The sequence below is a fragment of the Urocitellus parryii genome, chromosome 10 (assembly GCF_045843805.1).
Source record: "Urocitellus parryii isolate mUroPar1 chromosome 10, mUroPar1.hap1, whole genome shotgun sequence".
In the NCBI taxonomy this organism is placed as follows: Eukaryota; Metazoa; Chordata; class Mammalia; order Rodentia; family Sciuridae; genus Urocitellus; species Urocitellus parryii.
The window spans coordinates 15,599,643-15,626,922 of NC_135540.1; the positions used below are offsets into that span (position 1 = coordinate 15,599,643).

At 39.1% G+C, this 27,280-nt stretch overlaps 2 protein-coding genes and 1 non-coding gene across 4 annotated transcripts in view; 1 reads left to right on the forward strand and 2 right to left on the reverse strand.

Annotated features, from left to right (window-relative positions):
- Window positions 1-904: 904 nt before the first annotated feature.
- Ndufc1 (NADH:ubiquinone oxidoreductase subunit C1) lies at window positions 905-6,430 on the reverse strand. Its single transcript, XM_026386184.2, has 4 exons — window positions 6,322-6,430; window positions 5,827-5,930; window positions 2,490-2,572; window positions 905-1,095 (listed from the first exon to the last, which is right to left on the reverse strand). Exons 1-3 carry the CDS (start codon window positions 6,386-6,388, stop codon window positions 2,513-2,515), a joined length of 231 nt encoding a protein of 76 aa, XP_026241969.1. The 5' UTR covers window positions 6,389-6,430; the 3' UTR covers window positions 905-1,095; window positions 2,490-2,512.
- Window positions 6,431-11,790: 5,360 nt separating this feature from the next.
- Naa15 (N-alpha-acetyltransferase 15, NatA auxiliary subunit) overlaps window positions 11,791-27,280 on the forward strand; it is an 80,873-nt gene continuing 65,383 nt past the window's right edge. The window contains exon 1 of one of the 2 annotated variants that reach the window (XM_026386176.2): window positions 11,791-12,138. In XM_026386176.2, coding sequence (XP_026241961.1) covers window positions 12,085-12,138 — 54 coding nt within the window. In that variant the 5' untranslated portion in view covers window positions 11,791-12,084. Of the gene's footprint in view, window positions 12,139-12,316; window positions 12,405-27,280 lie in introns of those variants that run through there. The other variant, XM_026386177.2, reaches the window with a different exon arrangement.
- Window positions 20,132-20,204, reverse strand: Trnav-cac (transfer RNA valine (anticodon CAC)). The gene has a single exon. It is a non-coding gene; the product is annotated as a tRNA-Val (tRNA).

Consider the following 27,280-nt stretch of genomic DNA (forward strand, 5'->3'; position numbering starts at 1 on the left):
TAAAGGTACTGTGTTCACCTACAACTTAAAGACTATTAAAAGAAGAAAAAAAAAAAAAGAATCTAGAGTTTGCTAAATCATTGGATAAAAGTCATATTATTAAAAAAGGACAACAGGGGGCCGGGGTTGTGGCTCAGCGGTAGAGTGCTCGCCTAGCATGTGAGAAGCCCTGGGTTTGATCCTCAGCACCACATAAAAATAAATAAAATAAAGGTATTGTGTCCAACTACAACTAAAAAATAAATATTAAAAAAAGTGGGGGCTGGGGTTGTAGCTCAGTGGTAGAACGGTTGCCTCACATGCATGAGACCCTGGGTTCAATCCCCAACACCACATAAAAAATAAACAAACAAACAAATAAAGATATTGTGTCCATCTACAACTAAAAAAAATATTTAAGAAAAAAAAAAGACAACAAATTTCACCCAAATAAAAATCATTTAAATTCAAGAAAATGAAGTTAGAAGAACTACTGATAATAGAATTCATCTTTACTTTCTGACTTACCAAAATGACTTCTCTAGAAGAAAAAAACAATTAGGACCTTTTGTATTTTGAGTAATAAAGTAGTCCTGTCTCCTTGACATACTAAAGAATAAGTGTTTTAATCAGAAATTAAAAGTTCATAAGAAGTAAATTCATCAGCAGGGATTATTGAATTCATCTCTAGAACAAGTCTTTTTCTTAATATTTATTTTTTATTTTTAGGTGGATACAATATCTTTATTTTACATTTATGTGGTTCTGAGGATCGAACACAGTGTGCCTCATGCATGCTAGGTGAGCACTCTACCAATGAGCCACAACCCCAGCCCCAAGAACAAGTCCTCTCATGATTTTTGTAAAATACCACTGACCTTGTTATAAGATGGTCTTCGTATTTAAGAATTTCTAATAATGTACCTTACACGTTTTTTTTTTTTTTACAAGTTGTCATAATATGTATTATTTGCAGAACATAGAAGTATTTTCATTTAATCAAGCAAAACACAAATTCTGACTTCATATATATTCACATTTAACTTTCTCTGACATTTGAAACTCAATAGATTGGTGAATCCAGAAGATCTTCTATAATCATCATATGGAACATACCTACAACAAAGAGGAAAAAGAATTCAACTATAGCATTTACCAGAAAAAAAATATTAAAATTAGACTAAATAATTCATCTTAGTGAACTGGGGAAAGTCTAGAAAACACATCTACAAAGAGTATTAATACTTTATTTTAAATTTTAACAAAAATATGGTTTGAACCATGAAATAACAAAAGTCATCTGTTTTTAATTTAAATGATTTATTTTCATCTCGATTGCCTGATCGGAACAGTGAAATAGGCAAGGTGTTATTTTATATATATACATATGTATATAAGTTGTAGATGGGCACAATACCTTTATTTTGTTTATTTGTTTTTATGTGGTGCTGAGAATCAAACCCAGTACCTTACATGCAAGGCAAGTGCTCTACCATGAGCCACAACCCCAGCCCACTAGGCAAGGTGTTATTTCTAGAAAACAAAGAAGCAAAAGATATGGATAGTCAACCCTAAAGCACTGAGATTGAGTTGTTAAATATGGAAAACTGTATTTTTTGATCACTATATTTATTTTTCAGCAGATAAAAGTTATCTACTTTAATCAAATTCTCTTGAATCATGCATAGTATATCTTGTTCACAGCTAGATCTTATCAGAAATTATCCAACTAGATGTTAGTTGGACAGAGATAATGAAAGGGTCATGCAGAAAAAAAATTCCAGGGCTGGGGCTGTGGCTTAGTGGCACAGCACTTACCTAGCACATATGAGGCACTGATTACAATACTTAGCACTGCATGAAAAAGATAAATAAAATAAAGGAATGCTGTCCATCTACAACTATTAAAAAAAAAAAAATCCAAAATCTAGAGTCACTCATTCTAGATTTTAGATTAGATGGGCATTCAGCAAGCTGCAGAGTACATTACCATTAATAAAACAGTGTTCCTGCTTTCATGGAATTCAGTGCAGGATATGCCATGCATATTAAAAAATATACAAACAAATTATGATAATTTGTCATAAATGCTTTGAAGGCAATGAGTAAAGAACTATTAGATTAAAAAATATATAATTTTGGTTTCATTCTTAAGCATAACTGTCTTTGAATACAGTAAATTAATGATTAAAAAATAATTATGCTCAAAGCTGGGGTTGTGGCTCAGTGGTAGAGCACTTGCCTAGCATGTGTGAAGGCACTAGGTTAGATTCTCAGCACTGCATATAAATAAATGAATAAAATAAAGGTTCATCAACATCTTAAAAACAATTTAAAAAATCATTATGCCAAAAGATGGTGAAGCCAAGGTATAAAAATTCATAAATATGTCACAGACAGAAATCTGGCACTACAAAGTATAAACCTAAAAGACAAAACAAAACTACTGTATTTGAAAAGAGGTCAAATTAAGTTGCATACTCTCATCACCTATATAAATGTATACTTACTATATTAGTATCTCCAAAAGAATTTACTCCAAAGAATTTCTTCTTTTATACTCTAAAACATCTTCATTATGTTGTTTGATGAGCTACAAGTTAACAGTTAAAATTAGAAATATAGTCTTTCTGGCAAAGAGAAGGGGAATTAACTAATGATGCTTACTTTTTTAAAAAATATTTTTTTTAGGGGCTAGGGATATGGCTCAAGTAGTAGCGCACTCGCCTGGCATGCGTGAGGCACTGGGTTGGATCCTCAGCACCACATAAAAATAGACATTGTGTCTACCTAAAGCTAAAAAATAAATATTTAAACACACACACACACACACACACACACACTTACCACAATATCTTTATTTTGTTTATTTATTTTTATGTGGTGCTGATGATCGATCTCAGTGCCTCACAGGTATGAGGCAAACACTCTGCCACTGAGCCACAACCCTAGCCCCAGATGCTTATGTTTTTTTTTTTTTTTTAAGAGGAACAGGGTAGATTAATTACTATTCCAGAGAGAAATATAAAGCTAAGAAGTGGAACATGGTGGCACACTCCTGTAATCCCAGCAGCTTGGGAAGCTGAGATAGGAGGATTGCGAGTTCAAAGCCAGCCTCAGTAGAAGCGAGGAACTAAGCAACTGAGACCCTGTCTCTAAACAAAATACAATACAGGGCTTGGGAGGTGGCTCAGTGGTCAAGTGGCCCCAAGTTTAATCTCCAGTAACCCACCCCCCAAAAAAAACCTAAAGAGATTCAAAAGTCCAAAAACCATGAATGGAATATATTTGTTGCCCATAATCTGACATACTAAATATAAGAAGACATGGGCTGGGGATGTGGCTCAAGCGGTAGCGCGTTTGCCTGGCATGCGTGCGGCCCGGGTTCGATCCTCAGCACCACATACCAGCAAAGATGTTGTGTCCACCGAGAACTAAAAAAATAAATAAATATTTAAAAAAAAAAAAAAGACAACCCTTAAACATTAAAATTGAACTTGTGTGAAATTTCACTTGGTGGGTAATAAATATAATGGAGAGCCTTACCACAGAGGGACAATATCAACGGGGCACAGTAGAACTTGGATATTACAGATTCAGGCTGGTGGGTGTGTGTTACACTTCTAACTATAGAGGTTTGATACTGGGATGCCATACCAACTTCATCCCTCAACTATCTGTGGATTAGTTAGATGCCAGAGGACAGTTACTTTCTTAGAATCACTGATAGAATATGCATCTGACATAGGACCTTTATGACAAGCAAAGATACAGTTTCGATCATTAGTGTTCTAAACAGCAATGAAGCTTTCTTTTAGGAAACACGTTAAACTAAGAATGCATAAAGGGCTGGGGATGTGGCTCAAGCGGTAGCGCGCTCGCCGGGCATGCATGCGGCCCGGGTTCGATCCTCAACGCCACATACCAACAAAGATGTTGTGTAAGTCGAAAACTAAAAAATAAACATTAAAATTTTCTCTCCTCTCTCTCTCTTATAAAAAAAAAGAACGCATAAAAAAATTTCATTATAAATTGGATATGGTTGTGTATACTCATAATCCCAGCTACTCGGGAGACTGAGGCAGGAGGATCCCAAGTTAGTTGAGGCCAATCTCAACAACTAGGGGAGATCTTGTCTCTAAAATTAAGGCCCCTTGTCCCCCTCACCAAAAAAGGGAAAACATTCCCTTATAAAAATTATTGAAAAAGAGTAGTTACCATTAAGTTGTGACTTTCAACATCTCCTACCCCTTCCTATTCAAAGATCTGAACCACTTTATTTATTTTGGCTTTTTTTTTTTTTTTGGTACAGGGGATTGAACCTAGAGTTGCTCTAACACTGAGCTGTATTGCTAGCTCCCCACCCTTTTTTTAAAAGACAGGCTTTCACACTTGGGATCCTCCTGCCTCAGACTCCTGAGTAGCTAGGATTACAAGCATGTGCCACTGCACCCAGCTGATCTAAATCACTTTGAAGAGAAAATCCCAAATAAGAGATTAAGTGTGGTGGTACATGCCTGTAATTTCAGTGACCTGGGAGGCTGAGGCAGGAGAAATCCCAAGTTCAAAACCAGCCCCAGCATTTCTCAGGCCTTAAGAAACTTGGTGAGACCTTGTCTTCAAAGAAAAATAAAAAGGGCTGGGGGTGTGGCTTAATGATTAAGCTCCTGGGTTCAATCCTAAGTACCAAATTAAAAACAAAAACCAATACAGCAGATACTTTTATTCATTCATTCATTCTTTCTATCTATCCATTCATTCATCCTGGTGCTGGGGATTGAACCCAGGGCCTTGTACATTGGAGGGAAGCACTCTACCAACTGAGCTATATCCATAACACCTTTTTTTTTTTTTAGTCAACTTAAAAAAATAATTTTATCTCTAGAGAAGCAATGTTTTACAGTGGTGGAGCAAAGTTCTGCAGTAAGGTGAAACTAGGTTCAGCAAACTAATGTTTCTAAATTTCTTCACCTGTAAAAGAGTCAACAATGTGTATCACTTAATAATGATTAAAGGAAAGTTTACAACTAAAGCACTTTGCATAAAGAAAACATCAAATACCCTGCTATACACTAAGTACAATTTTCAGCAAAATATTTATATAAACACTGATTAATTCCTAACATTTTGGGGCTTGGGGCTCTGTAGTAGAGGGCTTGCCTAGCATATAAGAGGCCCTGGGTTCCATCCCCAGCATGGCAAAAAAAAAAAAAAAAAAAAGAGATTTTTTTTTTTTTTTTTTTTTTTGCACTGGGGCACTCAACTACTGAGCCACATCCCCAGCCCTATTCTGTATTTTTTATTTAGAGACAGAGTCTCACTGAGTTACTTAGTTCCTCACTTTTGCTGAGGCTAGCTTTGAACTCCAGATCCTCCTGTCTCAGCCTCCTGAGCCGCTGGGATTACAGACAGCCCCTGATAAGACCTACACTTTTTTAAACTCTGATGTTTTGGAAGTCTAATGAAATTTAATTTGTAAACTTGTTTACTGCCTACGTGTCCCTATGTCATTGAAAGAGGTGCCTTCATAAAACCCCAACGAGCTTCAAAACTAATTAACAAATAATTAATGTATTGGTATAACTGCTGTTCTTCACAAGACTATGCTACATAACAATAGATAACAGAAATTTCAACCTTATCATACTTTTTCCATACTGCTGAAATCTTAATTTCTTTTTAAGTCTTTTTGTTTCTTTTTTGGATTCCCTTTAGGGAGAAATAGGTTATTAGGGACACACGAATATCATATTGTAGGGGAATTCTGTCTCCACACGTTACGTCTTCAACATTCGGTCTCACGGCCCTCGGCTGGGTCGGGACGCGTCATGGGGACTAGGTACTCACGTAGAACCACAGGAAGACGGTGGTACCCAAGGTCAGCCCGACTTTCAGCCAGTCCGGCTGGTCGTTCGGCGGGTCCCGCAGGTAGAACTTGGACCGTGCACAAGCTGAAAGGGAACACAGGCGTCTAACTGACCGCGGGCGGACAAAGGAGCCAGCAGTTACGCGTAACCGGGTAAATTCTTCCTTCGATCCCCCCCATTCAACGGCCCAGGAAACGGGTCCTGAAGGACGCCCCCGAGCCTCGCCGAAGGGCGGCGACTCAGACCCGCGGAGGGCCGCAGAGGCACCCGAGGGTCCCCTCCTGGTGTGTGCGGGACCCAGCCTGCAGAGTGCGAGACGAGGGCCGAGAGGATCCAGGTGGGTTCCGGATCGTGGCCGGCCAAGGTCACTAGGCCGAGCGCGGGTCGCCGCCGTCTGCTGCCCGCGGAGGTCAGGACCGCCCTGGGCAGGGGAAGGCTGAGGGTCGAGGGGGCCGGCAGGAGAAGGGACACTCACCGCCGCTCGGGAGCCTGGCGGGGGCCAGCAGCCGCGAGAAGTGGCGCAGCAGCGCGGACGGCGCCATGTCTACGGACAGGCTCCGCCTTCGCCCCGCCCCGCCCCCGGAGAGCCTGCGCGGCCGCGGCGCCCCCTGGCGGCGGGAGCGCTAGAGCTCGGTGCGGCGCGAAGGAGTCCAGTGGCCGCGGTTCCCGGCGCCTCTGGCCCCGGTCTTTTGTCTTTAAGTGGGGTTGGGAAGGAAATGGTTAAAGGGGGGAGGCAGGTAGCTTACCCACGTCTTTGGTCTTCGTAGGGTTTCTAGTCACCTCCCCGACCCCAAAGTTGACCAAACTGTTCCTAGGTGAGCCAGAAAGTAAAAGGAAGTGTCGCGCTGAGGTGTTTCAAGCCCCGTGCATTTACGCATCGCATGGCCTAGGTTCCTTGGGTCTTTTCTTCTTCACCGGGATCGGGTGATTACCATCAATTTACAGATTAGCTCACAGAAGAGGGCTCATCCAAGGCGATATTTCGTACCTTGCATTCGAAGACCTAAACAACAGTTCCTAAATGTGTTTACACTCAAGGTCATACTGAACACTGAGAGGTGGAGACAGTTCTGGTACAAGTGAAAGTGCCCTGACCAACCCAAGGTCACACAGCTGGCAGAGGTGGGACTGAGTTCCAGGTGCTCTGACTCCAGCTCTACGAGAGAGAGCTATCCTGTAGGTCGCTGGGAAGCTTAGAAAGTGTGAATAGGAAACAACATTTTGTTTAAAGGCATTTTTCTGATCAATGGTCTGATCTTGCATAACCTAGCGGGACTTTTGTGTATTCAATTCTGAGTTCAATGTGATGTCTAAAAACCATGTAAAAATATGTATAGGTAATAGATGATACATTTTAACCTTTAAAAGCTATTTCTTTAAACCCAATGCCATTTAGATTCATTTTAAAAGCAAAATGTTTGCAATTTTTTCCTTCTATGAATTTTTACCAACATCATTTAAGATTAAAAAAAAAACAAAAAACAAAAAACTGTTAACCGAAGAGTAAAATAGTTGTTACAATTTCTAGCCCATTTAACAAATGTAAATGATGATTGAATAGGTTGCTAAATTGTGAGTCACTTTAGAAAGAGTTTGTAACCTAGTTTGAGCCTCCTGAACTCATGCTCCAGTAAGCAAACCACCCAACTAATGCGCTGAGTCAGTTGTTGGCTCTCAGCTTCTTGGCTTCTTGTCCACTCAGCAACCTGTCAGTTGTATATCCTTTCTACACCACCCCTTAGAAACTTGTCCTGGCGAAGCTTTTGTCAGTCTCCAACAAGTTGAAACAAAAGCCACATTTAGTCAGAGTATTTAGAACCAGTGAGCAAATTACTAATATCAGTATCTGTTCTAAGAAAGGCTGTTTCATTCTTTTTCAGAGCTTTAGTCCCTGTATCCTTTTACTAGTGTGTATTTTGGGAAAGTGATGAAGTAGAAGTACACTGCTCACAGCATGTTAGAGCTGATGGAACCCTACACTTGGAGTAGGCAGCTGTAGGTGAAATTCCATCTGAAAAGAATCTTGATGAAGCATTTCCAGCTAGGAGTTAATAGCTATTATGTTTTGGTAGAAGTTGTTTCATAACATTCATTTAAACCATTTCCTGAATTTGAATGCTAAAATCTTATTCATGACCTAGGGTTAACACAGAGATTTGAGTTAGCAGCTAGAAAAGCAAAATTTTAATCCAATATTTTTCCATTAGGAGAAGTATTATTACTCAGCTCATATCTCCCAGGGAGGGTTAAAGAAGATTGAGTTGAAAATACATAAAATGCAAAACAACACTACATGTTTACTGACTTATGGTACATAAGAATTGTATAGATCAAATTTAGGACCTGGAGGGAGATGGACTTCCTCTTCTAAGTTTTTTTAATTTATTTTTTAAAAATATTTATTTTTTAGTTGTAGTTGGACCCAATACCTTTATTTATTTATTTTTATGTGGTGCTGAGGATCAAACCCAGTATCTCACACATGCTAGGCGAGCATTTTACCGCTGAGCCACAACCCCAGCCCCTCTAGCTATAAGTTTCTATTAAAGAAAAAAAAAAAATCAAAGGCAATAGCAAAGTGTTAACATTTGTTAAATTTGTTTAACACTTGTTAAACAAACACGTAAAATCTATTTTGTGTGATTTTTCTGTAAAATATATTTAGTTATCTAGATGTAAAAGTCTCAATAGAGAACATCTTAGATATATGAAGGTGGAGAATTTTTATTATATATATCCCTTTTGTAGAAGTAAAGTCTGGAAGCCAAATGATTTTATCTATTTTTGGTTATTTTTTGGGGAAGCTTGTGTGTGTGTGTGTGTGTGTGTGTGTGTGTGTGTGTACTGCTGGTGATGGAACCCACAGCCTTATGAATGCTAGGAAAGAGCTCTACCACTGAGCTGTATCTTCAACCCTAGAGGAAACATTTTGGTCACAGTGAAATGGAAATATATGTTAAGATGCTATAGCAGCAGCTACAGCATACAGAGCCTTGTTTATGAAAACTTGGAAGCACAGCTATCATTCACAGCATAACTCAAATGAAATCTCTATTTGTCAAATGGTGGTGATAAGAGTAGATTATTTTATTGTTGTGTTCAGGCTATCAAGTCACTGTGTGGTCAGATGGCTGTGGACACAACATAACATAATGCCTTTATTTTTATGTGGTGCTGAGGATCGAACCCGGGTCCTGCTCGTGCTAGGCGAGAGCTGTACCGCTGAGCCACAATCCCAGCCCTGTAGGTGCATTAAAAAAAAAAAAAAAATTCTTATTTTTTTAGTTGTCAATGGATCTTTATTTTATTCATTTATTTATATGTGGTGTTGAGAATCTAATCCAGTGCCTCACACATACTAGGCAAGTGCTGTACCACTGAGCCACAACCCCAGCTCCTGTAGGTGCATTTTAACTTGAAATCAGACTAATATCCACTGAACCTTAAAAACTGCTATTTAAGTTGGGCCTGGGAGTGTGTGCCTGTAATCTCAGCTACTTGAGAGGCTGAGGCAGAAGAATGGCAACTTCAAGGCCAGCTTGGGTAACTTGGTGAGATACTGTCTGGGGAGGGGGGGGGGAAGAAAGAAGCGTTAGGGCACTTACCTAGCATGCAGAAGCCCCTGATCCCAAGAACCCTAGTATTGGAGGAGAAGAGAAGCTATTTAAACTGGGTTTGGTGGCGCATCCCTGTTATCCCAGTGGCTGGGAGGGCTGAGGCAGGAGGATGGTTCAAAACCAGCCTCAGCAATGTAGTAAGGGCCTAAACAATTTAGCCAGACTCTATCTCTAAATAAAAATATAAAAAAAGGGGCTGGGGTCATTGCTCAGTGATAGAGCACTCGCCTAGCAAGTGCGAGGCCCTGGGTTCAATCCTCAGCACCACATATAAATTAAAGGTATTGTGTCCAACTACAAAAAATTAAACATTAAAAAAATTTATATATATATAGCTGGGGATGTGGCTCAGGGGTTAAGGGTCCCTGGGTTCAATTCTCAGTACCAACAAAACAAAAACTATTTGTTACTAGCCAAAAAGAATTAACATTTGCCAAGCTATTATTGCTGGCTTATTTAAGTAGGTATTCAGTTTCTGGTGGAAACCACTGTGTTTCAAAGACCAGAAATGCGCTTCCCCTGAGGGGAAAAATAGAATATTATATATAGAAAAAAATTTAAAAATCTATAGCAAATAATATTGCTGTAGGGATTTTTGAATGAGGCCAGAGATTTGGAAACTCAAGTTAGTGACTAAATGAAAAAAAAAAAAAAAAGATGCTTTTTCTATTTTTTAATAGTTCAGATTGTTGAAAGTCCGCTGGAGGGAGTGAACTTTTCATTATTACTAAATAACAATTGATTTTTATAAATTAAACTTAATTTTATATGTTATTTAAAAAAAAGATTAAGGTTAAGCAGGGCGTGGTGTGTAAACCTGTAATCCCAGTGATGTGGGAGGCTGAAGCAGGAAGATTGAAAGTTGGAGGCCACATTTGGCAATTTAGTGAAACCCTGACTCAAAATAAAAAATGAAAATAAGCTCAGTGGTAATTGTAAAGTGCCCCTATATTTAATACCCTGCCCTGCCCCCCAAAAAGTCTAAAAATCTGGCTACTTTTCAAATTCCTGTAGATATGATTTCCTCAAACTTTTGAAGAGAGATTACCGAATTCAAGGAATTTCCAGGATTTAACTGCTAAAACCTTACTTATGACCCAAGTGAAAAGAGAGCAACCAACATAGTGGGCAACCAACACCTAAATTTTAGTCTCAAGATTTTTCCACTGGGAAACGTCTTATCTCACGATTTCCTGGGAAGGGTAAAGAAGAGCAATTTGAAAACTGTTAAGTATCTGTGTAAACAAATTTAAAAAGGTAAACCCACTGCACATCTTGTTCAATGACTCATAATGCAAAGAACGCTAGAGATCGAATTCAGGATGTGGAGAGATAATCAAGGGCAAAATGGCTCTTGAAATTTTTAGAGCATCAGTGGAATGCCGCCTTTAAAAAGCTCCACTTTTTGTTTGTTTGTTTGTTTTGTTAACGAAATGTCTCATATGCGGAAGGGGTCTTGTTAGAGTCTAGACTGACCTTGCCTACTGGAGCAGTTGCCTCTAGTAATCTTGCTAGTCTTGTCTTGCTAGTCTGAAGTCTTGTTTTCAATGTCTAAAGTTTGATGATTTGTGATGATGGGCAAGTCAATAGTCACAATATTAAACAGGAGCTCGAAACCAGTTCCAGTAGGGTCAGTGATCCTGAACCCCTCCACTACACCAAGGTGACTCATACAAGGTGACTCAAACCCTGCATTGTTTGGCCTCAACAATGAGATAAATCATACGCTTCAGCCTGCAGAGCTCCTTTGATCAGTACAAATAGGTCACTTCAGATCTGGGTAGCGAACTTTCCAAGCTCATCTTAAGAAATATTCACCATAATCACCGATACCGCAGCCAGGCCCATTTAATAGGTCAGGCTCTTTCACGCTTTTCAAACTCGATTAGACCCCTTCGTCTCCAGGTATGTTCACTAGTCTCCACCGCGGTGAAGGCTTTTCATTCCCCCTCCGCCTCTGCTCCTTAATGACTTCGGTAATGACCCACAGTGCTTCTTGAACACCTACACCTGCAGCTTAGCCCTGCAGGCTTAAAGCACGACCACACGGTGTGGGAGCGGCTACTCAATGAATGAAGGCCAGTCTAGCAAGAAGGAGCAGAAAGGCGATTTTCGATGAGGAGGCGGTCGGAAGCGTAGCCGGCCGCGCTCTCGGACCTCCCCAGGACGCCTCCCAGGAGCTGCCCACGGGAAGGACTCCGGGGGCCCGCCCAGAACCCCTCCACCTCCGCAGGCCGGCCAGCCTCCAGGTTCCCGGCAAGCTCCGGGACAGCGAGGGTGGGACAGAAGGTCACCGCGCCTGCGTGCTAGGAGGCGTGACCCGGGTGGGAAAGCCCTCCGCGTCCGCCATTTTGGCTGCCTCTGTCGGTCTGTTCAGTTACCACGTGAACCGCCGACGGAGACCCGTGGGGGGAGGGAGGCGGCGGCAGCGTTAAGTGAGAAAGGAAAAAAGACAACGAGGAGGAGGTGGTGTCCGGGTAGGGCGACGCGGCGACACCCGAGGCCTGGTGGTGGCGGCGGATCGGGGTATTCGGGGCTGAAGTGGCTAGGCATCGGAGGCGGTCGGACAAACAGACTGACCGAGCCGGGTGGTGGCGGGAGCCTCGGGAGGAGCCGGAACGATGCCGGCCGTGAGCCTCCCGCCCAAGGAGAACGCGCTTTTCAAGCGGATTTTGGTAAGTGTGAGGCTCCCGGCAAGCAGGGGGGAGGATTTAGCCGGCAGCCGGGCCTGTCAGCCCAAGCTTCGGCCCGGCGGGCGCCCAGCCACCCCCGCTCGGGACCCCGCCTTCGTAGTACTCGCGAGGCCGAATGCTCTCCTCCGTCCCCTCCCTGTGGCTCCCACTTCGGCCCGCGCGCCAGGGACCACAGTCTTCTCCCTCCCGTCCCCGCGCTTCCGAGGCCCTGGTTCCGGACTAGGCCCCGACCTCCCGGCTTCTAGAAGGTTGGCTTTCACCCTTCCCGAGCGGAGGGAGGAGAGGCCTGGCCTCTAGCAGGGAAGCGGGCAGCACGGGCAGCGGTAGCGGCCCGGTTGGTGCAGGAATACTGCCGGCAGGCCGAAGTGGCACCCTTGGAAGGAACAGGTGGTGCGGATGCGGCACGACTCATTCATTGCCTGAACGCGGTTCCCTCTCGGTCGGCAGTCCCTCCCTCTTTCTCCCCTCCTGGGATTCACCTGTCCCCGCCCGGCCCCGGGTCACTGCACGACCTGGGAGGAGGGGAGGGAGAAGGGAGTTCAGTGCAGGGGAGAAAGCTTCCAGTCAGCTACCTCCTCGAAGTTCGTTGCGTATCTGAGTCTGAAGCTCCTTACGGCCTCCCCGGTTCCCTTCTTTCTGGAGTAGGGAAGAGCATTTATTTCTTAGTTTCCTAGCGGGAAACAGCCCCACCCCATCACCCTCCTCGGGAGGTGGGGCCCATGGCGAGGGGGCGGTCTGGTAGGAAGTGAAAAGTTGAGAGCCTTTAGTTGAGACGTTCTGGAGAGATTTTCTTAACTCTCTGAAATGTCTTAACACTGATGCCAAAACTTAACACAGAAAAGGAAACACAAGAACTTTTAAGTTGGATCTTGTTGACGCTGGCTGAACTTCATTCTCTACGTTTCAAATGTATGCAGATTGCACTCTTAAAAAACGGAATGCGTTGATATTTGTAGTGACTGTTTACATTGTAAAATATGCTCTGTAACCTTGGAGCTATAATTAATACATTGTATCACTTTTTTTTTTTTTGGTTTGGCATTTAGTGTGTGGGTTTTCTCTTTCGTGCGAATATTACTTTAGGAAAGAATTAACTGTACTTGCCAAACTTAAGTCTTAAAAATTTGGAGGGTGTGTGTAAGCGTTCACCTTTTGCAATTATAATTATTTCACTTGTTGGAAAGTGAAATTCCAGTTTTTATAGAAATAATCAAACTGATTTTTTTCCCCAAAAGAATCCATATGTCAGATTTCAGTTCATATTTAAAACATTAAAAAGTTTCATCAAGTTTCAATTACCCTGAGATCTGTATTAGCATTTTGTTTTTAAGACTAATTGGAGGGACTGGGATTGTGGCTCAGCAGTAGAGCATTTGCCTAGCACGTGCGAGGCCCTGGGTTTGATCCTCAGCCTCACATAAAAATAAATAAGTAAAGTAAGGGTATTGTGTTCAAATACAACTAAAAAATTCAAGTATTTAAAAAAGGGGGAGCGTACTAATTGGAAGCCCAGAGTGGTTGGGCAGTTTTGTAATCTCAGGCTGAGGTAGGAGGATCTCAAGAAGCCAGCCTCAGCAATTTAGCAAGGCCCTAAGCAACTCAGTGACACTCTATCTCTAAATAAAATACTAAAAAGGGCTGAGGATGTGGTTCATTGGTTAAGCACCTCTGGGTTCACTCCATGGTACCCCTCAACAAAAGTGATTGAAGTGTAAGTGGCATAGTTTTAGGATGAATATAACACACACATACACATACACATGTACACACATATATGCGCGTGCGCGCGCACACACACACACACACACACACACACACACACACTGAGGTACTGGGGATTGAACCCCAGAGCCTGTGGCTCTAAGCATTTGTTCTTCCACTGAGCTACACTCCCAGCCCTTATTTTTTAAACCTTTTAAAAACCCTTTTAAAAGGCTGATTGGTGGGTTAAACATAGGGTTAAACATAGTTTTATTGCAATTTATCTTAATATCCCCCCTTTCCTTTATTTTTGTTTTTTAAATACCCTTTACTTTTCCCTAATTCATATAATTTATATAAGTTGTTGCTTGTATCAGTGGTCTGTCCCTTTTTATTGCTAAGTAGTATTCCATTATATGGATTTACCACAGTTTGTTTAACTATTCGTGGAAGAGCAGTTCTTCCTCTGCTCCCCAATACTGCAGATTGAATCCAGGGCTTCATACATTCCAGGGAAGTACTGTACCACTGAGCTATATTCCCAGTTCTGCAGTTCTTTTTTTGTTTTTTTCTTTTTTTTGGTACTGGGGATTTAACCCATGGGTACTTTACCATTGAACTATATCCCCAACCCTTTTTTATTTTGAGATAGGGTCTTACTAAGTTGCTTAAGAACTTGGTAGGTTGCTGAAGCTGGTCTTAAACTTGCAATCCTCCTGCCTCAGCCTCCTGAATCTTTGGGATTACAGGTGTGTGCCATCGCACCTGGCTCTAGTCTAGCAATTCTTGATTAAGCATTTTAGACAGTTTTCTTTAGTCGTAGTGATGGTGGAACAAATCTTTAATTTCATTGCTACAATCACAGTGCTCAACGATTTATTTATTGTGACAAAGTGTAGGAAAAGAAATATGAAAATCATGAAATAAAATAGCGAAGAGAAATAATGTCCTTATCCTTCTCTTATATTAAGAGTGAAGAAAATATTAAAAGGATAGTATTTTTTTCCCAAATTACTTCAGCTTGCTCTTTATTTTAAGCCTTTCTTTCCTTCTGTGATGAAGGTGGACATACTTGAATGGTTAAGTCAAATATTAGTAAGTTGGTAACTGTTAAATCATTCTGGTACCATTCAGTTTTTGAGGTTTTACATAATTTGTTGTATTATATTTGTAAATTTATGTAGGAAATGAAGTTAGCTTATGCTTTCTAAAAATGTAAAGAAAGCTTCAATTTAAAAATAATGAAAATGTTTTGGCCTTAATTTTTCAGTGGAAGCCTTGTTTACACAGTTTGCAAAAATTTCAGTTTCTGCAGTAGATTTGCCTGGCTTGATTTAGTTTAGTTGATATCTAAAATTAAATTTTCTTGCACATTTGGCCCTTCTAATTTTTCATATTATTCTACTTCTGAGTAAGCATTGATACAAGTTAGTCAAAAAAACCTCTGCATAATGTTTCTTGTCTATAAATTGTTAATTTAATATGATATATATATTGTGTAAGATTTTGTTTAAAGAATTGTGTTTGCCAGAAGTTTTCTTCTTTATTTTTATTTTTTTTAAATTTTTTTTTTTTTTAAAGAGAGAGTGAGAGAGGAGAGAGAGAAAGAATTTTTAATATTTATTTCTTCGTTCTCGGCGGACACAACATCTTTGTTGGTATGTGGTGCTGAGGATCGAACCTGGGCCAGACGAGGGCGCTACCGCCTGAGCCACATTCCCAGCCCTTCTTCTTTATTTTTGAGACAGGGTCTTGCTGTGTTGCCTGCACTGGCCTTGTATCTGTGATCTTCCTGCCTTACCCTCCCCATTCTTAAGGGATTATAGATGCCTGCTACTGCACCTGGCTATTCTTCATACTCTTAAAATGGGCATTTTTATTAAGCAAATAGCTAGTTTTGGAGTCAGGAATCAGACTTTTGGGTTTTTCCCCCCAGTGTTTGTATATTTGTATTAGTGTTTTATGTTTGTATTAGTGTATTAGTGTTTGGATATTTTGGGTAGCAGTATAAGGGGAGGGAAGGGTTCTTTTGTAGGCAAAGAGTTGTAATTGTTAGGTTTGCACATATTATAGGTAAATTATTTCATATGATTTTTGGAAAAAGGGTTGTTTTTACAGTTAAAACAGATAAGTTTTAGTTGCTGAAAAAGCTCACGTTAGGAATTTTTACCAAGTAGGTTTCCATGTGCACATGAAAGGACAGCTGATTTATTTTTTTAACTTTGTGCATGTGTGTGATACTGGAGATCAAACTCGGCAAGGTGATTTAAATTAAATTTCCGTGTGATAGAATTTTAGTTTTGCAACCAAATACAGATAGTTGCTTTGAAATTGGTTTTGATACAGTTTTGCTTGTATTGCCTGTGTTTAGAATATGACAAAGAAAAAACAAAAAATAGAAACAATTTTTTACCTGCTGTGAAATTCCCTTCTGTACATAGTAACCAAAAGTTTAAAATAGAATAAATTTCTTTTTGTTTTGTTTTCTTTCTGTCCTGCTGGAGATTGAACCCAGGGCCTAGTGCATGCTAGGCAAAGTGCCCTACCACTGAGTCACACACCCAGCCAGAAACTAGAATAAATTTGTGTTTTAAAGTTTTCCAGAGTGGGAGGGAGGGGTGGAAAGATGTTGGTTAATAGACATAGAGGTCCATTTGGAGAGGAGAAATGACTTATAATGTTCTACAGCACAGTAGGGTAACCTTGATTGGCACAATTAATCGTGTGTTTCCAAATAGCTAGTAGAGGATTTTGAATATTCCCAGCATGAAGAAATGATAAATGTTTGAGCTTATGGATATACCTGTTACCGTGATCTGAAAAATATTACTTTATTCACCATAAATATTATAATCATGTCAATTAAAAAATAAAGACAATTTATAAAATGATAATATGAGAAAACTAAATGTAATCTTGCTATGATGTAAATATACTTTGTTTAAAAAAATCATTTTGTTATTTTTTTAAAAAATCGCTTTTTTTTTTCTTTTTGGTGGTACTGGGGATTGAATCCAGGGGTGCTTTATCACTGAGCTATATCCCCAGATCTTTTTTTTTTTTTTTTTTTTTTTTTTTTAAGGCAGGGTCTCACTAAATTGCTGGTGCTGACCTGAAACTTGTGATCCTCTTGCCTCAGCTTCTTGAGTTTCTGGGATTATAGGTGTATTCTTATAATCACATTGTTTTTTGTTTTTTTTGTTTTTTTAAAGAGAGAGAGTGAGAGAGAATTTTAATATTTATTTTTTTTAGTTATCGATGGACACAACATCTTTGTTTGTATGTGGTGCTGAGGATCGAACCCGGGCAGCACACATGCCAGGCGAGCGCGCTACCGCTTGAGCCACACCCCCAGCCCATAATCACAATTTTTTAAGAAGCCTGTAAAAATCTAGTGAGAGGAAAAACCTTTTGATGATGTGGTAAATTTACTCTTTTGTTTGTTTCTTTACTTTGACACTTTTGCTCTAATCCTTTCTGGAATGAGGTGTAGTATGAGTGAACAATAAATATATTTTTAAAGTTTTATATTGACAAAGTTTATGTTTAAAATGTTTATGAAACCTGAAATTTTTTAAAATTTATTTTTATATATTTTTTAGTTGTTGGTAGACCTTTATTTATACACGATGCTCAGAATCGAACCTAGTGCCAGGCAAGTGCGCTACCACTGAGCACCAGCCCCAGAAACCTGAAATTTTTTAAAGAAAATGATTCCTTTGGGTTAAGAGAGCAGGTTAAGGGGCTGGGGATGTGGCTCAAGCAGTAGTGCGCTCGCCTGGCACGTGTGTGGCCCGGGTTCGATCCTCAGCACCATGTACAAAGATGTTGTGTCTGCCGAAAACTAAAAAAAAAAAAAAAAAAAAAAAAAAAAAAATTAAAATTCTCATTTTTTTTTTTTTAAAGCAGGTTAAAAGTACATTATTTGGCACATTATTTGGGGGGAGTTAGGGTGTTTTAGTGAAATAAAGAGTGACAGCAGTTTAGTTTTTAGTAGTAATAGAGGACACTATATTTTTAGGAAAGAGGATGATAACTTAATAGGGAACTGAATTTAATGTTCCATTCTATAAGTATTTCAAAACCTTACAGTCCTTCTGGGTCATTTGGGCCTCATACAAACTAGTTTTTTGATGATAATAGAATGGCCATCCCAACTATTGCATTGAAGCACTGGCTAAGGGACAGTTTCCTGAGAGACATGCTGGAGGGCTGCTGACCAACCTGCTTTAAGTGGAGGGATCTCTCTTTTTAGTGTGTTCTCATTTCCTTTAATATTTCTGCCTCTGACAATGCAGTCTGACAGAGCATCAATTCAAGTATATCTTCTTTGTTCACAAAAGCATTTTTGGACATAAAAAATCAGGTCATATAAAGAATCATATGCAAGGGGCTTTTGTTTGAATTTTCTCCCCCAGCTAACTACATGGCTCATTTCTCCTGTTTCTTTTAGGACCGGGCTCAGGTGTCCTCCAAGTGTTATTTAGAGGTCTTTGTTAACCAGGAGTACTTTCTTACTTCTTTTGTCCCTGCTTTATTTTTCTCCAATATCATTTATCACCATTTAACAAAAATTTAAGAGTGGATTTTATGAGGATAGGAACTTTGTTTTACTAATCACTGTACTTACAGTGGTTAAAGTGATCCACAGTAAATTGAAATGTAGCAAATATTAATAAATGTTAATAGTAAATATTAATACATATAGTAAATGTTAATAAATATTGTTGCATGAAATGAGTGTTGAAATAATGATTACAGGGCAAGAGAAAGGTTAAGGGTGTGTGCTTGGGTAAATATTTTTGGAGAAAGGAGTTAAGCTGGCCCTTGGCATTGTAGACTACATTATTATTTGAGGTAATTATAGGATATGGGGCAGAACCTATATTATCCTTGATAAGATCTTGGAGGTTTCATTTGTGAATGAATAATGGTACCTGGTTTGTTTAAGTAGCCTTCTTTCAGAAAAGCAAAGCTAGAGGAAAATTTTATTGTTTCTTTTTTGGTTGTTTTAGCATTGGAGAAAAAAAAAATGATATCAGGACATTATATGAGTTTGGTGTGAGGAGGGAGCCTGCTGACTTAGAATCTCCAGTTGGTAAGGCTCAGTCACTTGCTCCTAAAACTCTACGGCTGATTCTTACAAGGTTAGGGTTGAGGACCATTGTATATGATAACTATGAAACAGGGGTATATCGGGAAATTTTTGTAGATTAGGGTTGCATTATGAGTGTTTCTCAGTTGAATTCTTAGAATTTGGCAAGGTATGCTGGGAATTCAGTGTGGGAAAGAAAGCAAGGTGCTTAATTTAATTAATCAGTGATCGTTAGCCAGCCATCAGCATTCATGTCTGCATACAACTTTGCTTTCTATTTACGGGCATTATCTTTGTTGAAGAGAGAAAAATTTAGATTCTAAGTGAAAATGGTTCTGGAAAGAATGTCGTTTGCCAATTCTAATATTGAGAAGTGCAAGTGAAGAAGAATCTTAAAGAGTGATAGTTTTATATAAATATTGAGGTGTGGAGGGAATTGGATGCTGTGGTGGCATTCTTGACTTTTGGGGATTTCCTTTGAATGTCAGCTGTACACTTAAAACATTTAAGTTCTTTTATGATGCAAGCTGTATAAACTTAGATTCAAGTTGTGACTTTAAAAAATACTAGTCTAACTTGTTGCATGTTTTTTTTTTTTAATCCCTTTGAGATGGGACATAAATTGTATTGCTCCCTTAAGTTTTTAATTTGATAAGCAGGGCACCGAGGTGCACACCTGTAATCCCAGCTGCACTGGAGGCTGAGGCAGGAGGATTGCAAGTTCAAGGCCAGCCTAGGCAATTTAGTGAAACTGTCTCAGAAAAGCCAAAAAGGTTGGAGCTGTAACATAGTGGTAGAGCACTTGCCTAGTATATATGAGGCCCAGGGTTCAATCTCCAGTACTGAAAAAAAAAATTGTTTATAAAGTACATAAAAATTCCTGTGTAGAAATAATTGCTGGAAAGGCCAATGTTTTTATCTGATAACACTCTACTGAGATTTTCTTTGGTTAGTATGTGAACAAATCTTTAGTTGAGGTAAGTTGAAATTTCTCAGAGCTTTCCTGGGGAAATTAATCTTATTGAGGTTTTTCTCTGATTACAATAAAGGAGACATGAGAGTTTGTTTTAAAAATTATAAACATAAGAGTTAAGCCTAACTTTTAGGATTGGTTGTCTACTTTCACACATGATTACTGTTCCAGTTAAAGCAGTGTTTTTTTTTTTTTTTTTTTTTTTTTTGTGATGCTGGGGATTGAACCCAGTGCCTTGTGCATGTGAGGCAAGTGCTCTACCACTGAGCCACATCCCCAGACCCTCCAGGATGATTTTTTTTTTAAAGATTAAAATAAAAGCAAAGACAGTTTTATTCAGGTGCTAAATAGATTTGAAAATTGAGAAACATAGGTTCCAAGATGATTTTTTATAATTAAAATGATAATATTTATTTTTTAGAGAGATCTTGTTGGGGATTACAAGATCACATTTGATTATCAGTGCTTGAAGACTGATCAAAATCTTTAAGAATGAAAAACTAGTATTTTAGTGAATATTTTGAGGTACATTTTATGCTAGGCTTTACATGTTAGCTGATATAAATCTGTGATATTCCTTTAAGGAAATTAAAGTATAGCCAGTGCTTAGGATTGCATGTCTCACACATGCTGGGCAAGTGCTCTACCACTGAGCCACAACCCCAGCTCTTTTTATATTATATTTAGAGACAAGGCCTTGCTGAGTTGCTTATGGCCTCACTATTTTGTTAAGGCTGGATTTGAACTTCTGATCCTCCTGCCTTAGCCTCCTGAGCTGGTGGATTACAAGCGTAACCCACTGTGCCTGGGAAGAGTACTCATTATCTTTTTTTTGGTTTGTTTAATTTTTTTTAAGTTATACATGAACACAATATCTTTATTTATTTTTATATGGTGCTGAGGATTGAACCCAGTGCCTTACATGTGCAGAGACAAGCGCTCTGCCACTGAGCCACAAGCCCTGCCTAGGACTGCTTTTTTTTTTTTTTTTTTTGACATTGATGAACCTTTATTTTATTCATATATTTGTATGTGGTACTGAGAATCCAACCTGGTGCCTCACACATGCTAGGCAAGTGCTCTACCGCTAAGCCACAACCCCAGCCCCAGGACTGCATTTTTTAAAAGGATAATTCTAATTGTTTTATATACAGTTAGTTCTGCTATATCAGAACATAGGTTCTTTTTTTCCCCCTCTTCCTTGTTTTTTGTTTGTTTGTTTTTGGGGGGGGCGTTTAAGTTTCTAAAAGTCTCTGTACTTTGCAAAATCACGAAGAAGATATTTAATAATTATGAATAATATGGGGGAAATGGAGTAGGGCATAGCATTCAAAGATATTATTAGTGAGGTTAAAAGCAAAGAACATAATAAAAATGGTTGCATAGTTTTACATGTTAATGGTTAACAAATGCGTTAATACTACTATGTAAATGTTGCACTTTCTCTTCAAAACACCAAAAACTTGCTTGCATAAGTGGGGTCTGAAGGATTGGAGTTTGTGAATTGTTGAAGTGGTAGAAGGAAGATTATCTGAAATCTGACCAATGATAACATCAGAGGTGGGTGGATGTGGCTTAAGGTGGCTCCCAACACACGAGGTGAACTGAGGCAGCTGGTAGGTGTTTGATGTATGTGCCTGTGTGCTTTGCCTGCTTACAGGACTTGTTTCAGCTGGGCGCTATTTTCTGTTTTCACCTAGTGTTCTGGCATGTGAAGTTCTATAGAAGCAAGCATGAAATTTAAAGAGTGGCCCCTAATAAACCATGTTGGAGCCAATGTGTGTGTGTGTGTGTTTTTAAACAGCTTTATTGAATTTATATTCTTTTTTTAAAATATTTTTTTTTGAGAGAGAGAGTGTTTTAATATTTATTTTTTAGTTTTTTTTGGCGGACACAGCATCTTTGTATGTGGTGCTGAGGATCAAACCCAGGCCACACGCATGCCAGGCGAGCCCGCTACCGCTTGAGCCACATCCCCAGCCCCCAATGTGTATTTTGAAAACAAGCATTACTACAGAATTTACTGTTCATTACCTTAGTATTATAAAGATCACTTTGCCTGTGTTTGGGTAGCTCTTCTCCTTCTCCCTGTGTGGTTAGTAACTAAGCTAGAGCCCCTGGTCTTTTTGTACATAGTTTCTGTGAAGGGTCATACTATTTACACTGCCACTGAAGGATATCCAGGGTGACTTAAACTTCTTCCACTGTTTCCTTTGTTCAAGGACCTTTGATACAAGCTAATTCACTCTAAATATTTTTGTGGTGAGATTAATGTTTTAAAACCAAGGAAATAAAATATTGCACATTTTTCCAATTTGTGTCTTGAATCAGTTTTGATACTCAATGGAGGAAGCCTGGAGTATGAATCTAGGGATTGAGCCTAGGGGTGCTCTGCCACTCAACTATATCACCAGGCCCCCCCCCCCCCCTTTTAAAATTTGTGACAGGGTCTTGCTAAGTTGCCCGGACTGTCTCCAACTTTCTACCCTCCTGATTCAGTTTCCTGAGTTGCTGGGAATACAGATGTGTGCCACTGCTCTTGATTATCATTTATTCTCTTTAAGACCAGTTGTTAAATGGGGGGATAGGGTAGGGAAACAATACGTTTAAAAAAAGTTTTTTGTTTTAGTTATAGATGGACAAAATACTTTTGTTTATTTTTATGTGGTGCCGGGGATTGATCCCAGTCCGCATGTATGCTAGGCATACATACTACCACTGAGCCACAATCCTGGCCCAGAAACAATACATTTTTAAAGTAATGAAAGTACCTGGTAAATGGTACTTTTAGTATATTATTGTGAACTTCAACTTTTTCAGTGAATTGATCTTATATTTAACTGTGCATCTTTTTAAAAAATATTTATTTTTTAGTTGTAGTTGGACACAATACCTTTATTTTATTAATTTATTTTTATGTGGTGCTAAGGATTGAACCCAGGGCTTCTTACTTGTCAGATGAGCGTTCTACTCCTGAGCCACAACCCCAGCCCTTAACGTTGTGTCTTGTTATCTGATATTTCTATTTGCTCTATTTTTGATATGAAAAAAATATATATTTTCCCCCACCCCCTGGGAATTAAACTCGGGGCCTCACACTCACTACTGTTGAGCTACACCCTCAGCCTATGTTTTTGTTAATTTTTAAGGCATAAATATAAAGATAACTATCTTAAGACTTTTTTTCTTTCTTTTTTTTAAAAAACTTATCTGCATTTATTACTGTTTAAAGCAGAATGTTGACTTGGGCAATGCATATTTCCATTCACAAGCCTTACTGAGTTACTTTTTGAACAGCTTTGTAACACACCTAAGGAAGGAGGTTTAAGCTTTGTTTCTTGAAATACTTTTCTTTGGAAAACAAGCCCAGGGGTGTTCCTCCCTCTTTTTTCTTATTTAGGCTTTTGCTTTTGGTTTGTCAGTTTCTTTTTTTCTTCTTTTTATTCTTTAAAAAAAAAATTAATAGTGCTAGGGATTTAAACCAGGGGTACTTTACTTCTGAGCTACATCTCCAGCCCTTTTTATTTTGAGGCAGGGTCTTGCTAAGTTGCTGAGGCTGGCCTCAAAACTTGGCAACCCTCCTTTCTCAGCCTCCTGAGTTGCTGGATTATAGGCCTTTGCCACAGTGCCCCGTATATGCTTTAATTGAAGCTGTTGAGTCTCATTTTTTTATGTGTGGGGCAATGAATGACCTTAGTCTACTTTCCCCTTTTCCATGTAAAAATAACTTTACAGTTATTTTTACTTGATGAGTTTCATTTACTTATTTATTTATATGTGGTGCTGAGGATCGAACCCAGTGCTTACAACCCCAGCCCTGTTCCCCACCCCCCCCATACTGGGGTTTGAAGCCAGGGGCACTTAACCACTGAGCCACATCCCCAGCCCTTTTTGTATTTTATTTAGAGACAGGGTCTCACTAGGTTGATTGGGGTCTTGCCAAGTTGCTGAGGCTGGCTTTGAACTTGAGATCCTCCTGCCTTACCCTCTTGAGCCGCTAGGATTACAGGCATGTGTCACCATGCCTTGCACTGTATTTTTAAATTTAGAGACAGGGTCTAAGTTGCTGAGACTGACTTTGACCTTGTGATCCTCCTGCCTCAGTCTCCTGAGTAACTGTAATTCCAGATGTGCACCACAATGCCAAGAGAGAGTCTTAACGTTTTACATACTGTAAGCATCTCATCAACACTTTTGTTTTAGATTTAGTTCTATAATTAAATATAGTTGGTGTTTACCAATAGACCTTTTTTTTTAGTCATCAATAGACCTTTATTTTTATTTTCTTATTTTTATTTTTTTTTTAGAGATAGAATTTTAATATTTATTTTTTAGTTTTCGGCGGACACAACATCTTTGTACGTGGTGCTGAGGATCTAACCAGTCCGCATGCCTGCCAGGCAAGCGCGCTACTGCTTGAACCACATCCCCAGCCCTAGACCTTTATTTTTTATTTATATATATGCCGTGCTGAGAATTGAATTCAGGCCCTCACACATGCTAGGCAAGCACTGTACCACTGAGCCATAACTCCAGCCCCCCCCCCCCCCCCCCCCGCAAAAGACCTTTTGTTGAAGTTTTCTTATTGGTTTCTTTGTTGAAGAAGGCTTATTATCTCAAGAATGCTCATGGAAATTTTTTTTAGTTGTAGTTGGACACAATACCTTTGTTTTATTTATTTTTATGTGGTGCTGAGGATTGAACCCAGTGCCTCGAACGTGCTAAGCGAGTGCTCTATCACTGAGCCACAACCCCAGCTAATGGAAATATTTTTAAAATTCTTACACATTTAAACTGTTTTCTACATTCTTTTTAAAATTTGTATTCATTTACAACAATTTTTATGTCAATTTTATTGAGGTACAGTTAACATACAGTAAGATTTGCCAATTTTGTATGTGTGCATGTGGTGCTAGGGATTGAACCCTCGGGTTTGTGCATGCAAGGCAAGCACTCTGTCAACTGAACTATATCCCCAGCCCTTCTATATTCTTCTTTTTTTTTTTAATCTTTGTTTTTTTTGGTTTGGTTCTTTTTTCTTTTTTGGAACTGGGGGTCGAACCCAGGGCTTTGTGAATACTTAGCCACTGAGCTACATCCCAGCCCAAGCAGACAACTTTTTTTTTTTTTTTTTTTTTGATGCTGGGAATTAAACCCAGGGCCTTGTGCATGTAAGGCAAGCACTTAACCAACTGAGCTACATCTCCAGCCTCAGCCCTTCTATATTCTTGATATTTGAATGATAGCTTAGCTAGTTATAAAATTCTTTTTTTTAAATTTATTTATTCTAATTTGTTATATATCACAGCAGAATACATTTCAATCCATAATACATGGAGCACAATTTTTCATTTCTGTGGTTGTACACAAAGGGTTGTAAAATTCCTGATTCACATTCCATCTTGAATAGCCTTGTTATTGTTTCACTTATGTTGCAGATGCCAACCTGATCTTATTTCCTTTATAGGAGAGTTCGTCTTTGTTCTCAGAGATCCAAGGTGTTTTTCTTTATCTAAATTGAGTTCTTGATATATCTCTGTGTCTGCTGTAGAGTATGAATTTTCCCTGATTTGTGCTTTTGCAATCACAAATTGTAGGTTAATGTTTTAATTTAATTCAAGAAATTTTCTTGAATTACAGGTTCCAGTAATGGTTCTGTTGTTTCACTTTGGTATTCTTTGTCTATAGAATAATACTCTTCTGTGTGTTATTCTTTGATTCTTTTCACCTCTATTCTTCATTTATTTGATAACACTCCCATTTTCTATATCATCATATCTGATCTCTAAGGCATCTGGTAACTTCATTTAAATTCAGCACGTTCATGTTTTCACATATTCCTATTTGTTCAGTCTGTTTTGAGTTTCTGATTTGAAACTTTGTTTTTATGTCTGTATTTGTTATTTAATTGCTTATAATTTGTTGTGGGGTATTATATTGCATCTTTCCTCTGTTATGGTTCAGGTTTTTTAATTTGTTTCCATATGCTGACAAGTTTTTTACTTTTTTTTTTTTTTTGTACCAGGGTTTGAACCCAGGGGCACTTAACCACTGAGCCAAATCCCCAGGCCTTTTTGTGTTTTGAGACAGGGTCTCTCTGAGTTGCTTAGGCCCTCAATAAGTTGCTGAGGCTGGCTTTGAACTCCCAATTCTCCTGCCTTAGCCTCCTGAGTTGATTACAAGCGACTCTTCATTATCTTTATGTACTTTTTATTTCTTATAAGGAATTTGGTAAGGATGCTGGGTCTTTTTTTCTGTTCACCTTATTTGTGCAGGATTTTACTGGACCAACAATAGGTGATGTTATTTTGGTGACAGGGTTAGAGCAGCTTCCTAAATCTCTTAATTCAAGAATAGTCTTATTTGTTGCTGCAGTAGAATTCAGCATTTTGTTGTTGTTATTGGTACTGGGAATTGAACACAAGGGCACTTAACCATTGAGCCACATCCCCAGCCCTTTTATTACATTTTATATAGAGACAGGGTCTCACTGAGTTGTTTTGGGCCTTGCTAAGTTGCTGAGGCTGGCTTTGAACTCAGGATCCTCCTGCCTCAGCCTCCAAACCATTGAGATTACAGGTGTGCACCACCACACCTGGTCGTAAGAATTCAGCTTTTAAATAAACTTCTCCACGTAGCTCAATCTTGCTTTAGTGGGGCTTTTGTCTTCCAGTCACTTCTTCTCTTCACCATCCAGCCCAAATGACACCTCTTCCTTCTAAGATGCCTACTTTCCTCCCAGAATCTGTGCTTTTTGATTCCCCAATGCCATTTCTCCTTCATGTCTCAGATCTGCTGTCTGTACTTCCTTACAGATGGGGGCGTGCTTCTGAGGGTGAATTTTAAGTAATATTATACATATAGTATTTTGTCACCTCTAGGACCCTGCGCTGTTGCCCTTTGGACAGTCAGTGTTTATGCATTTATATGTGAATTGGTGTTCTTAATTCTTTCATCATCTTGTGTTGTGGGATGAGAGCTGCAGGTTGTTTTATTTGCTTTTTTTATTTTTAAATATTTTTTAGTTGTCAGTATTCCTTTATTTTATTTATTTATACGCGGTGCTAAGAATCAAAGCCAGTGCCTTTCACATGTAAGCACTCTATCACTGAGCCACACACAACCCCAGCCCTATTTGCTCTTTTTTAATCTGTATGGTATTTATGATGATTTATGAAGTATTTAGGAAGTGGACATTATCCTATAGGAACTTTGTTTTTATATTTTGCTTGAAAATAATAATGGTTGCTTTAAATAATTTGTAATTAAGGTTTTATATAATTGAATAACTGTATATTTCTGTTTCTGTGCCCCTATGGCCATTTCATCATTCTCCAGTCTCCATTGGGAAAATT

Excerpts from the sequence above, each read along its gene's own strand:
- Ndufc1 (XM_026386184.2), bottom strand. The coding sequence starts at position 6,388 with ATGGCGCCGTCCGCGCTGCTGCGCCACTTCTCGCGGCTGCTGGCCCCC. Across the intron at positions 5,931-6,321 it reads CGCCAGGCTCCCGAGCGGCG|CTTGTGCACGGTCCAAGTTC; the intron begins GTGAGTGTCCCT and ends GTTCCCTTTCAG. Across the intron at positions 2,573-5,826 it reads CCGTCTTCCTGTGGTTCTAC|CTCATCAAACAACATAATGA; the intron begins GTGAGTACCTAG and ends GTTAACTTGTAG.